This window comes from Triplophysa dalaica, chromosome 4 (genome assembly GCF_015846415.1).
Source record: "Triplophysa dalaica isolate WHDGS20190420 chromosome 4, ASM1584641v1, whole genome shotgun sequence".
Classification (NCBI taxonomy): domain Eukaryota; kingdom Metazoa; phylum Chordata; class Actinopteri; order Cypriniformes; family Nemacheilidae; genus Triplophysa; species Triplophysa dalaica.
This window is the reverse complement of record NC_079545.1, coordinates 26965885-26980603: the sequence shown is the minus strand read 5'-3', so window position 1 is coordinate 26980603 and position 14719 is coordinate 26965885. Positions and strand designations below refer to the sequence as shown.

Genomic DNA, 14719 nt, shown 5'->3' with positions numbered 1-14719 from the left:
TGTGTATGAGTGGCGTTTCCTTTAAATCACATTTTGTAGTACAGTTAAAGTTGTGCTTTTAAACACAATTGTGCTCCTCTCCGTAGAGAGCAAAGTAGCAGGATTAAGCACAGTTGTATTATACATTTTCAACAACACAGTGAGTGTTGAATCTTCTTCTTGACATCTCTTTGTCTGGTGAATCATATTTATAAGCAGCACTGATTGTTGAAGACGCAGGTGATACCCGCTAAAATCTTAAGGACATGTCCAAGTTCAATTTCACCCCAACACAAAGGTGAAATCCTATAGTAGTGTGTAAATAGTTTATACATCTTTAATTTCTCTTTTGATTTTGAACTGTTGAGTTAAAGTCTGTTGTGTCAGGCGTTGAGGTGTCTGGTGCTGATAAAGATGAAATGAGAGGGGTGGAGCCTGAGGTTCTCTCAGTGCTTTCCAAGTGTGAAAATAGTACCTGCATGCTTTTACTAGCACATACAAATCAATAGAGTTCAGTGCTGAGAGCTTTTATTAAATCAGTATTTTAAGCTTTTCTTTACTGTCTTTTACATCTGAATTATTGCTCTGATACTTACTGTTTTTCTCCTATTTAACTTTCACATACCATCAAAGAACTTTTAGCTGAGATTTTTGCAGTCTCTTTTTATAGATTTTTTTTCTAACTTGTTTTGTTCAAAAATAAAACCATTTAAATTCTTATTTTAAAAATGAATACATGGAAATGTTTTGGACAGATTGTAATGACGCAAAGCTTTATTTATTGTAAGAAATCTAGAAACCAATCTAACAGCAATCTGAAGTACAGTCACAGACAATCCATAATGTTTCAGAAGAACTATGTCAATTATGCTATTTATAGTGCAAAATACAATGATTTAAACCGTTTAAAAAATCTAAATAGATTTATAAATCTGTGTACAATGTTGTTATAGATTATTTTTTAATTTTACATAAAAAGGAGATTTTTATATAACAAATACATATGCATCATAATATAAACTTAATTCAATAACTTTAACATGATAAATCTACTGATATCTAGAAATAAAATTGAATAATAATAGTGACAAAACTCTATGTTAAATCTAGATGTACTGATGGATTTTAGCCATTTCTCAATTCAATTTTATTTATATAGCGCTTTTCACAATGTGCATTGTTCCAAAGCAGCTTTTCAGGAGCAAACAGAAAAAACAGAAAAGTTAAAACACAGCACAGTGCATGGTGTTTATAGAGCAAGCAAGATCATTCTAATAAATAATATATAATTAATAAATAAATAAATAAATGCAGTCTCCCGATGAGCAAACCATCACTGCCCTGCTGTGGTGAAGAACCCAAACTCCAATGATTGATTAATGGAGTAAAAAAACCTCGGGAAAAACCAGGCTCAGCCAGGACACTCAACAATCGACACCCAAAAAACAGAGGAACAACCAGGGAAAATAGTAATGGCATGTTGTAACTTTATTCCTCTGTTGTCCGACATCGACCAACTTGGATAGATGCGCCGCAATGACTTCTGGGACTTTAAGTGGGTTTTGGTTGTTTGTATGTATAGTTCTGTTTTGTTTTAGTTCTTGATCCAGTGTTATTAATGTATCGAAGATTATTATGTACTTTTATTTTTGTCTGTGTGTAAGTAACTATTGAAAGAATCTGACTATACTGATTCTAATTCATTCAATTCCATAGCCTCATCATTCTGGTCCTGCAGTTCTTTTTCTTCAGGAATGTTTCCTCCAGGTGCAGGGTTAACCCCTCTCGGAGGAACGTTTTCTTCATCTCTTTTCCTTTCAAATTCACAGAGTAATTCAATGACATCAGGTCTTCCTGTCTCGTTGATACTTTTCCGGATGGACTGCATGGAAATGCAAAATTCTAAAACACTCCTTGTTTCATTATTACTGTCTTTGTAATCAAAGCCCCCAGTGTGGACACCGATCAGGAAGCAGTGTTCATCAAACACTGGGGAACCAGAAGCTCCATGAAAGAAGCAAGTGTCATAGGCAATGTAGTTTCCACGAAGATCTGAACAGCATTGCAATGAAACATATGGACAGATAGAATTCTCAGATATGTGCTTCATTATAGCCCGGGCTCGATTCACAGTCTCAGTGATGAAGCAGAAGTCAATTTTTTTGCTCGTACAGTCTGGATGTCCCACGATGAAGATCGCACCATTCTTTGGAGGAGGAGTGTTTTTGCAAAAACTGAGCAGTTGAGGATAATTCATTTTTATTCTTTCAGTGTTCAGTTCGAGAAGAGCATAGTCGAGGCATGACATGCCATCATCTTTATAACAGTACGCAGCAAGTTCCTTCTTAAATTTAAGACATTCACCCCTTGATGTGACATGTTCGTAATTAAAGGCAGCCTCAAGGGTCACCGCCAGATTTCGATGGACAGAATCTTTCTCTACGAGAAAATCCTTAACAACATGTGCATTAGTAAGAACAAATTTGTCGAACAGTAAGAATCCAGTTCCAAGGGCAGACTTATTAACTACAATCACACAAACCGCGTCAGAAAACTTTGTGAGCCTCTTCATCAGGCTCACCTCCCAGAAATTCTTAATGCTTTTCCCAAATTCAGCGTGGAAGAGCTGTTGGACCTCAGGCTTGTCTTTTAGTGTCTCTAGTAACAGTTTACACTGATCACGTAGGATTTTTTCAGTGGAGGAAGGAAATTTGGAATTTTCAGATTTCCAGGTAATTTCAGTCACACGGCCTTTAGTTGCAGGTCCAGTGGGTTTTTCTGTTTTTCCTTTTCTCTTCCTTTGCTTTGTTTGGTTCTCATTTCTGGGCTGTTGGCTTTGCTCAGCTATGGGAGGATCAGCCGGAGCTTCATTACTAGCAATACTTTGCTCTACTTCATTGTTTGCACTACTTTGCTGTATGTCTGATGCTGATTGCTTTGTCCATCGTACATATATCTCAAACTGATGTTCACAAAGACAGTCCACGGGCAACGACAGGTCATAGCTTGCATCTTTGAAAATATCCATAAGTTCACAGGGACTGTTGAATACTTCTTCACTGAATCGGCCGTCCTTTTGAAGAGCAGTTTTAAGTGTCTCTCCTTCGATTCCATATACACACACATAGTCAACATTTAGCGCCAGGTCGTTGTTCCTCATTATTGTCTTCTTTATCTTCCCTCTCGTTCTGATATAAAAGGTTTTATATTTATTGAGAGGTGAAAATTTTTTCTCAGTTTTTTGGCTTGTAGAAATGTTTCCTACATTGCTGATAAAATTGATATCCAGAACCTCATCACTTTCTAAAAGACAGCAAGGGAAATCTGACTTCACAGCAGCTCCAGGGACTTTTCCTTTTGTTCTCCGGATTATTATTTCTTTGCTCACGTTTTTCTCTGAGTAACTCCTAAAAGCAGGATTTTTTTTGAGTGCACCCAGGAGTCTCTGGGAGGTGTTGCATGCTACTTTAAACTTCTTGAATCCTGTACGGAACTGAATCACACGTATTTCCCCTTCTGCATACTGTTAAATTCAGAACACAAATAACCAACACAGTTATTTTTCATACTGCAGTGGTCTTGGACAGTTTCTGGGTACTAATTCCTTATACTATAGAATTGTTCTATTCACAGTAAGCAAAATATGTCAAGTGATGTGAAAGAAGTAATCTGTATGTCAGACTAAACTTAATTTATCTTTAAAACTGGATTGTGCCAACTCCTTAGTCTTACTGATTTATACTGCAATGTTGTAAGGCAATCCAGACTGCATTTTGGATATTATGATAATATACAATTTACTTTATATAGTGTAGTGTAAGTATCCTCACCTGATCAGTGCTGCAACCCTGTTCCATCTCTTCAGCTTTAATGTCACTGACATTTTCCTTAAAAAAAAAGCACAACACAATACAATACTTAAAAAGAGCGAACAGGTAAAAATCAAATGTAAAAAATTGCAAATATGTTTAAATATATAAAAGAAAGTCATAGCCATGGCTGACTATCACTGAGGGAACTCTTAACCAACTTGCATATAATTGATTATTTATTTTAATAAAAAATAATTATAAGTCATAAACAGTATATTGGTTAACAAAGGCTTGAAGTGGAAAATGCTTTAGATTCAGGCGTGCATAATTGCAGGATTATTTGTACAGTTATAATGAGTCAAAAATACATTTAATATACACTGAAAACTCAGAAAAATTATCCAGAAATTGCAAAAAGGCATGACCAATGGCCAGCAAAATGCTTACTGGCTCAGCAGTCAGGTCAAGATACAATTTAACTGCAAAAGAATTACTCTATAAGGTGTAAAACCATGAGGAACTCTTTAGTCTCCGGTGCCACCATTCACCATAGTCTCCAGAAGTACAAGGTGTCAGGTGAATGAGTTCATATTTACAGTCATTTAATATAATTAAACATGTTTATGCATTGCCATGTACTTTATTAAGTCACACACGTACACCTAATCTGACTAACATTTAGGGGCGGTTTCCCGGACAAGGATAAGTTTAGGTCAGGACTAGGCCTTAGTTAAATTAGGATAATTATGTTTTTTTTAATCTAACTTTAGAAAAAAACGTAACTGTGTGCATCTTGAGACACAACAATCGCAGTGATGTATTTTAAGATATGTCAGTGCAAGTTGTTTTCGATCAAGGCATTTAAGACAAAATACACCTTTAAAATGAGGTCCTGATGAAAAGTGAAACTCAAAGAAGCTTGCACTAGAGATACAATGCCTAGGAAAGCTATTAGACAAGAGGACAAAAACCACAGCAAAGACATTTTTAGGTAATTTAGGAATTAGTGGTACCTTGCTCATGTTTAATTCTGGATGGTGCAAGACTTCTTGATGTGATGTCTCCAGTTTCTGGTTGTGTGTATACGGTCTACGCAGTGTTCATGTAAATCAAGAATACTCCTATTTCAAAGGAGGTATTGCATATTAAAGTGACAGATACAAATACCAAAAAAGTATGACCTCACAGAGGCCAATATTACACTTCAACAAATTAAGAGCAACACAATTAACTGCCGTCAGAATAAATAATTTAATGCTGCAAACCTTATTTCCGCTGGAAGTTTCAACTTTCACCCACAATTGTTTTTACAGCAGCACCCCTAAAATAAAAACAAGACAAATTGTTTGTCTTAAAGTAGACCAATCTAAAACAATCTGACTTTAAAAATAAAACATAGACCAGGATTAACAAAAAGATGTAGATAGCTAATTTGTAGGATTAGTTTAAAACAGATAAGTAATCCAGCCCAGGCTGGAAGACAGGCTAAACCTACCAACAGTGTTGCCAAGGTCACGGTTTTCCTGCACAATTGGGATATTTTGATAATGCAATTGCGAGAAAAATGATGGAGCCGTGGGTTTTAGGGCTACTTTCATAATGTACTGCAGCTGCCAAAATGTTTATTTATATTCTAAGGATAAATGTTAATTAATAGGTTTCTTAATTTGTTTTCATACTCAGATTTAATACCTAGCAACTCAAGGACCTGACCGTTCTCAATAATGTGAGGAACAAGCAATCACTGTAAACTCTAATTAGTTGATCCTTACTTAAAAAAAGCATGCAAGCCGATTGCTTTAAAAAAAGTAAGTAAAGTGAAATAGTATTGTTGAGCTCAAGTTACTAAAAAAATTAGTTCCGATGTACTCTTGACTTAGTGTGGAGTACTCAGAATTAACTATTATTACCAATTTAAGAATTTCCATTGGATTTATAGCACTGAAGACCCGGACCCGGACAAGTTTGCACTACTCAATTTTGATTACCGTATAGCTAAATTAAATTTTACTGCAGTTTAAATATTTGATTTATCCATAATTGCAGTTTTAAGTTCACTAAATGAATTTCTTTATTTCACATAAATATTATTCTAAAAATGCATAAATCAAACACCTTGACTTGTGCAACACAAAATGAGCAAGAGGAGACTGATCTCAGAACTGTATGCACAGACTGTGCTCATTGGAAATAAACACATGTAGCTTCGCAGACCCTAATCACATGCACCTATCTTCTAAACAGTGGTAACCACAAAACTGAAAAATATGTCAAACTCTTCTAAATATCTTAGAGAAGTGAACATTAAACACTACCAATTCTTTAACTTTACAAAAAACATATAATCATATTTTAAAAATGCACTCTCCTAATGCAGTCTGGCGCAAAGCATGCTGGGAATCTTTTCTGCGTACAGCCAGGATCTGCTCTCCACTGCCTCTCGCTGGTGTAGTAAAGTTATTGCTTCGCTTGCCGCTACTTGCTTTATTTAAGTAAAATATACTAAAGGCGAAAAGTAAGTTATTTTATTCCCTCTGCAAGTACTCGTAACTTAATAAAAACTAGTAAAATGTATAAATTTTGACAACTGAGTAAAGTTAACAAATAATTTGTAAGTAAGGACAACAATTTGATTTTACAGTGAACTGTTGCCAGATTGTGCGGTTGTGCAGATTGTGCGCAATGCTCTTACCACTGAGCTACAGGAAAGCTTTTCATGAATTCATGATGTGGTGCGATAAAGACCTGGTCCCATATTCATTAAAATTCTTTGCAAAAAGAGTTGCTCTTAATGACAAAATTCTAAGAAAATTCATAGTTTTTGTGGGCGTTTCTCCTTAAAATTAAAGGTAAATAAAGCAAATTAACTCTTAAGAGAGACTCAAGAGTGTCTTTAGCAGCAGAGATAATGGACGGAACACGAAAATGTGAGAAATGAGAAGAAATGTGTTTCAAATGTGTTTCAATTTCCATATTACTTTAAGGGTTTATCTGATTTTTTGGTATTTATTGTATTAAATTGAATAAAATGACAGTGAGTTAAAAAGACACAACACAATAGATTATGCAGGGTTCATGTTTGTGACCGATCCGACGTTAAGATCTCCAATACAGCGCAGAAATGCCATAGCACCAGAAATAAAAGTAATCACAACATTAACATATTTGGTAACTGTGCAACAATGCAGAAGAGATGATTTGGTTCTGTCACAACAGTCACAATCTGATCAAACAAATAATTACAGCACTTACAGAAACTTATTGTGTCACTGTTCATGTTCTATCAAGTTGATATAAACAGCATGGGGAAATATATATATATATATTAAATGTGTGTGCATTAGTATGGTAAAACTGAAAAAATTACTTATGCAATTTCAAACTAACGACCCAATAATTAAAAAAGTGCTCTTTTTTTCCTCCTTGGCCCACCAATCAATCACAGTCTTTAATAGTTTGACTCAGATTGGTCCTGAATCGCTTTTAAGCTAAGAATTATACATAGACGTTTTTTAGATAAATTAAGAGCTTTCTTAGAGGGTTCATCAAAGTTTTAAGAATACGGGCCCAGATGTAGTAAATTGAAGCGTTCGCAATGCCAAAGTGGTCTGAATATGTTGCATGGTGTAGGATCTGGTTGGAGCAAAGGTTACCTGGCAACCCTGCCTACCAACCAGTTTAGGCTAGTTTTAGCAGGGTGTAGGGTGGTGTTCTGTTTCCACATCTGCTTTCAGTTTGCCCACATGTAATATCGAAATGCTTGAAATTTTTTATAAAACGCTCTATCTTTGAGGTCCTGAAATAAGTAACGTTACATGAACACATGCTACATAATGATAGTCATTAGACAGTCATAATGATAACTGATCGCAACTTATTTCAGGAAAGCCAAGCCCTTTTACAGTATAGCTGAGAGACATACATTTGAGATACAAGCAATGGAATCTTTGGAATAAAATAAGTTAAAAGTCACCTTTTTAAGTTAAACAGCAGTCTGCAGAGCTTCACGTCTCACCTTGAACAGTACTTTTAATCGTGCCTGGTTTCCGCATTTGTCAGTGAGTCCACACCTTGTTTAGAATGACAATCAATATTATAAACTCCACCCACCACCTCACGCAGTATCAGCACGTTTAACTCTTTCAGCCATTTCACAGTAAGTGCAGCAGTTTAACTCCCTCTTCCCTAAAATGTGCAAAACAATACCTTAAATGAAGACTGGCACAAAACATACATACTTATCCTGAATGTTGTGTCATCTTTGCTTAACATTGTTTTTATAGTTTTCTTTTTAATTCTATGAAGTTCCTACATAAATACTGATATTCAACAGGACAACCTTTTAACAATGCTACAAATAGATTTACTAGGACGCAGGGAAAATTTGTATTTGCATAGATTAAAGTGAAAGAGAGGAAAAAGTGTGACTTAAATACAGCGGAAATTGAGGCAATCACTGTGGGAACTTGTGGCTGAAAGGTTGTGGGTTTTGCGTCTCAGTAACTGTAGTAAATGTTTTATGTAATTCTTGTGAAACAATACAAAAGCATTTCTAAAAGCAAAAATTCATCCATTCCCCAAACCATGCTATCTATCATGTGATTTTTCAGGACATTATATCAGGGATAGATGGCCAGTTCATCTGAGGAGATTCACAAACGTAAGTGTGTATATGTGCACATATTCTCCAAAATTCTGAGTTTAAGAAATGCAATCATTTTAGTTCATTATTTGAAGTATAATATCCTCGAATGAAATTGAAACTTATTGAAAGTTTGTCTTGACAAAGGTACAAACATATTGAAGGCAAATCCTGCCAAATTTTAATTCATTAATTAAACGATGAAAATGTAAACCAGATTAACAATTTCATTATACACAACTGCGCCCACAATTTGTGCCAAAATGAAAAATATAATGAAAATATTTTATTTTCATTTTTACACTGACAATGCGTTTTCCTCTCAAATGGAAAAAGAAAATGCATTTGTGATTTGACATTTACTTTCACTAAAATCTCGAGGCAAGACTGCCAATATGAAATTGAAAAGGCAAATGTGAAAAAGAAATTACAAAAACATCTTTACAAAGGTCTTAATTAGGGATGCACGATATGTCATCGGCCATATCAAAATCGGCCAATAATTTTTTGTGTTACCGTTATCGATAATGACATTTCATCAAGTGTGTTATGTTGCCGTGTTTGAAAGTAAGCAGTCTGCCAAGTTGTAAGCCCGAAGGTGAATACATAACAAAGTTATTTGTTTGTAAAAAAGGGAGTCGACTCTGAATCAACACGTGAACGAGTACCACCGCGTATCTACGTCACTAGACATAGTCCCCGCCTACGTTCGGCTGGTAGGTACTGCAGTGAAAACTTCACTCTCTGTTCCCCAAAACACTGTCGCTCGTTGGTGATGTGTGTTCCGTTTGACACCTGTGTTTTACATTGAGAAACTATGCGCGTCTTTTTTAAACTACCAAAGGAAGAACTTCTGGGGAAACAATGGTTACAATTAATTTTCAAATGACACCAGTATAACCCCAGGGTTTTACTGTGCGCGCGTCATTTCACCGAAGATTGCTTCAATAATCTTGGCGCGTTCACTGCAGGATATGATAAAAGACTGTCCTTGAAAGGGGGAAGTACCAACTCTATTTGGACATGTTAGCTCCACCGAATCACAACCTGTAAGTGTGACTATTTATTTTTGTCTTAACTTCAAGAATTATTTGTGTACCTTTTATCAGTGTTTAGCTAATGCATTTAACGCTAACGTTAACATGCACAGTTATTTCTGGGGTATTACAGTCTGTTTATCTATCTATGAACCCGGCTGATTTAAGTGTTTAACCATCTTTGGATGTTTCTCGTCAGACTCGGGCTCAAACTGGTAAGGTATAATCCCTGCCATCTCTATGTATTCACTGTATATAATATGTAACCTGTAAACCGTAATCCAGCAATGATGGTAGGCGTTTCATTTGCGACACATGATGAACGCTGTAATAAGTTCAAGGAATGGGAAGGAGACGGTCACCGGCGAACAACTTTTAATAAAACAAAACAAAAAACGAAAGTAAAATGCCCGCAGCTCCCTCACGGTCAACTGCCGGCCACACAAACATGATGAAACATAACATAAAATCTAGGTTTGGTCCTCTCTAGTTGTACACTCCGGTCGCTCTTCCTTTTATGCTTTTTTGTGCATCCCTAAACGTTATAATTTTTTTATTGGCGGGAACTGAAAATCCATAGGCTTTTGGTGGAGGGGACCAGTGTGGTGCTAACTTTCGGGTTGGCCTTCAAAAGTATATGATCTCTTCACCCCTCCATTGCTTTTCTTTGTTGTTTTGCCAAATGCATCCCATATCTGATGTACTATGTGTTACACCGCACACGAGCAGCACCACAACAGAATTTAGAAACCATTAAGAACAAGGAGTTTGTTTTACGCTGGGGATTCACAGCTGGGTTATGAGAAACACATTTCATTTTGCCGTCCATAATAAAAGTTTGGGGAGCATTCCTGGTCCTATAATTTCCGCATCTGCTTTCAATTAACATTGTTTACCTCAAATGAATAAAGAAAAGCATTTTTCAAATCGACAAAGAAAAGCAAATGGCAAATAGAGAAAAAAAAGCATTCGGGAAATGTTTTATTAAAAATGTATCTATTTATTTATACATTTAAAAAAAAGTTTTTTCAGTTATTGTCTTATTGTTCAATTAACTTGCATTTTAAAACACACATTTATAACCAGTTTTAAATATGTTTATTAACTTCTCAATTTAAAAAGTGATTTATTTATTTACATTTATGTTTTTATTATTAAGTTGATTCTTCATTCTATTTTTAGGCAGCAGGTCCTTCATAGTTTCCAAGGTGTCGCGAGGTGCTTGTTACACAAACAAAGTTTAACAAACGGACAAATTACTAGTATAATCATTGACAAAGACTCCCCTTTTATTCTTAGAAAAAAAAAAGATTAAAATATTTTAGAACTGCATTTAAGAATATTCTTAAAAACTTTCTCTCAAGAAAGTTCTTAAATTGTTCTCTCAAGAACAGTTTATGAATCCGGCGTGTTTTGCGTGAATTATGGAAGAATATGATGGAACTGAATTGGTAGAGCTGTGGTAGTGTGTGTGCTTGCATGTGCCAGTGATTTACAGTATGCTGGGAAATGTCTTAATATTCTTGTTGCTGGTCCAAGAAAGCACTGTTGCTATCATGTGGTGTAAATCTTGTACGATGGAGCATGTGTACAGGTGTTGATATTATCCTTCAGGTTGTGATCAAAGTTTGTAACTTTTTAATGTAATCCTGTATAAGATCAAAAACTGGGGAACCCGATGACCCATTAAAGAAACAAGAGTGATAAAGAATCTTTCTTCGAAACGCTAGCGTAATGACATGAAAGGGATCATTTGCAGACCTTTGTTCATTCTCCCTCTTAATGATGAAGCAGGGGTCCTCTTTCTTCACCCCTTCACCTGTATGACCTACAATGCAGATCTGACTTCCAGGACATGGAGGAGAATAACTGGTAGAACTCAGCAATTGGGTATTGTTGGTAAGACCATCAATTCATCAGCTCCAGAAGTCTCTTCCATACGCCAAAGCAAAATGTTTGGTAGTGATGGTAGTGTTTCTTTCTTGACCATCAGTTATTTGGACCGGTAATCTTCGAAATTAAATATAGTTGTTTTACTGTCTTCTGGAGCTGCTTCGATGGATAAGGATCCTCCTGAACGCAACAAAAGGGTTCAATAACATGTGCATTAGTGAGGACATATCTGTTGAAGGTAAAGAAGCCAGTTTCCTCAGGTCTACCCTCCACTAGAATCTGACATACAGCATCAGACAGTTCTGCAAGGTCTTCATTTTCTTCACCTCTAAGAAACTCTGAACACTTTTAGGCAATTCTTCACTGAAGAAATGTTTACATTAGATTTATTCTTATGACTTTCTCTGTGCTTTAGGTGTTCCAGTAAACCTGTAAACTGCTCACGCAGAAGGTTCAGAATCTCTTCAGAGCCTGGAATTTTTTAAGGGGCAGACCATCTAGCTGATGGACTTGTGGAGTTCACTCGGCTTTTCTTTCGTTTTGTTTCTTGCTTAGTGTTGAGGAGAAACGTTTATTTTTATGCTTTTTCAAACTTGTGCTTTTCAAACTAATGTAATAATCTGTAATAATAAACACTATTTCTGATTTGGATTTGTTTTGGGTTTCAAAAATCAGTGATTGCCATTCTATTTTTTTGGTTATTCTGTAATCATTGCATGCATTACTAATAAATATTCTAAAAACAAAAATATTTTCGATTGTAATGAATATATATATCAATTAGTTCAAATCAATTTTGGTCAATTTTGACAGCTGTTTGGAGGATTATTTTATGAGGCCATACTCTTTCTACTTTGCTGTAGGCCTATACTGAAAGGCTGAATACATTAAAGCCTACATAATCACTGTAGCCTGACAGATGAACAAATAAAATTAAAACCTTATGAATAAATAGGATATCTTATAAGATACTGCATGATCCAAATATAGTATTATTTGATACATTTTAAAGTTTTCATTACATTTTGGGCATGAAATCCACGCTGAATCCACCCTTCTGATGGGATCAGTTTAATCCAGATTTTTTGGATCAAAGTGATCCAAATCCTACAAATAAATTCTGAAAAACCCAAACTCAAGGTTTGATCCGGATCAAAACCAAGATTGGATTACGTGATCTAATCCGTTAATATAATCCATTTTTTCTTTTGAAAAACACATTTTCAAGATTTGATCCAATCCGTTATCCAAAATCCTAGTGGATTACTTTTGAAAAACCGGGCCCTGCTTCAGATGATTCAGATCGTGCTGCGAACTGAACAAATCATTTGAACTGATTCATTAGCCTATTCAAATGGGTTTGCCCATTGTTCAATTAATCCTTTCAAAAGAATCGACTCAAAAGAATCGATAACTCGGGAATGCCCGTAAAAAGAGACGAAAACCTTGAAATAAACTTAAGCACTTAAGATTGATTCCAATATGATTACGAGCCAAGAACAACTTGCTATATAGCACAATTTTTTTGAGTGCACTACCAAAGCATACACAAACAATTAACAAAATAACTTCTTTTAAAACATTTAAAATATTTTAACTATATTTACTAACTTTATACAACAGAACTAACTTTATCTACAGAAAAGGGGTTCCCTATCCTGTCATTCACCTCTGGTGGCATCTCTTTTGGGAAATACTGAATTGTTTTAAAAGGTTGTGGAGATCACCAGTGATGTGTTCTTTCAGGCTGGCGAGACTCAATCCACTCTCCTCCAGATGCTCCTCAAGCTCAAGAAACATCTCCACATTACCTTGTTCAACTCGCTCTGCCCATCTTTCCAGCTTTTTCATAAATGCGTCAACTTTGTCATTTAGTGTCAGGACATTGTGTTTGGCCCTTGTAATGACAGATTAAGCATGGTAAGCTTTTCCAAAACACATGCCAAACACACAAGTTTCGACAGCCAAGGTGGATCTGTCAGGCAGTGGGCAAATACCAATTCTCAGTCTTTCATAATAGAGTGCACTTCTTTGTGCAGTTCATAAAGACGAGTGCCTTCCTAAGGACTTATGTGTGAAACATTAATGCTTTGTGCTGTGAGCCCTTCTTGTTCCAAAGTGTGGCTAGTAGTCCGCTGTTTACTGGACGAGATAAAATGTGATTTACTTTTCAGAACATTGTTAAGTTCAGAATCCAGTGTTTTGCCAGCAAGCGACTTGCGATGAATGATGGTGTCACAAATTCCAAACGCAGGCAGGAGTTGAAAATAGACTTTAATTCAACAAAAGACCCACAATGGGGCAAACAACAAACTAAAACAAGAAAACTTCCTTCAAGGGGGCAAAACAATAAATGTCCAGGATACAACAAATAATAAGTCCAAATCAAATGGCAAACAGGAACAACGGAATCCAAACACGAACGGAGAAACAAGGAGGCGGAGAAACAATCCCTTGTTTTTCCCTATCATCATACACCAAAACAATTATCCCATGAAAGTCCCATCTATTCTGTGTTGGTGTCCAGTTTGTTGAAAATGTCACTGCCTGTACAAATCCCCTCCAGTGCCGAGCAGAAGAACATATCCTCATGTAGTTTTCTGTCAAATGAGTATCTGATGAACACCAGCAACTGAGCAGAATTAGACACATCAGCAGATTCGTCAACCTGTGGAGAACATTTTTCCATTTATCCTTTTAATCATTTGACTCTTAATGTTGTTTGCGATATCATGTACATGGCAAACGGCTGTGTCATTCGACAACGGGACGGTCATAAGCTCATGTACTGTTTTCTCACCATTCATGGTCCAACACATGGCCAAAGCAGGGGGCTTTATGAGTTACCCTGATTGTGTTTGGCTTTTTGGTGTGAGCGATTAAGTAAGCCACCTCATATGATGCCCCCATTAGAAATCATTTTGCCTTGTTGTGCGATCATGTGTTTTAGACCCTGTCATTTCTTTCGGCGAAAAAAGTCTTTAGGCATTTTTGTGAGAGAAGGATGTTTTGTCTCCAAATGTTTTTGCATTTTGCTTGGCTTCATACATTTATGGGCGAGCACTTCTGAACAAATTACACATTGAGGATAATTTATGTTGCTGTCTGTATAAAGTGAATCCATTCTTTATGAATGCTTCATATTCCCGGCGTTTCCTACTTTGTTGCAGTGCACAATGATGTCATCATCAATAAAGAAACTACAGTTAGTTCAGATTGCAGCTGCTTGAGTTCTTACCAGATCTAGAAAATATGATCACACAACCTCAATTTTAGCATCTCTACACTGGCTACACATTAAAGGGACAGTACACCCAAAAATAAAAAAACTGTCATCAGTTAATCACCCTCAGGTA

The 14719-nt window shown here is 36.0% G+C and overlaps 1 protein-coding gene across 1 annotated transcript; it reads right to left on the bottom strand.

Moving 5' to 3' along the window:
• Window positions 1–746: 746 nt before the first annotated feature.
• On the bottom strand, window positions 747–7876 carry LOC130419466 (serine protease FAM111A-like). Its single transcript, XM_056746238.1, has 5 exons — window positions 7765–7876; window positions 5057–5112; window positions 4805–4912; window positions 3810–3866; window positions 747–3502 (listed from the first exon to the last, which is right to left on the bottom strand). The coding sequence occupies exons 3-5, from the start codon at window positions 4811–4813 to the stop codon at window positions 1664–1666; spliced, it is 1905 nt and encodes a 634-aa protein (XP_056602216.1). The 5' UTR covers window positions 4814–4912; window positions 5057–5112; window positions 7765–7876; the 3' UTR covers window positions 747–1663.
• Between the last annotated feature and the right edge of the window lie 6843 nt (window positions 7877–14719).

Coding starts and splice junctions, on each gene's coding strand:
- LOC130419466 (XM_056746238.1), bottom strand. Junction 3,503..3,809: donor AGGGTTGCAGCACTGATCAG/GTGAGGATACTT, acceptor TGAATTTAACAG/TATGCAGAAGGGGAAATACG.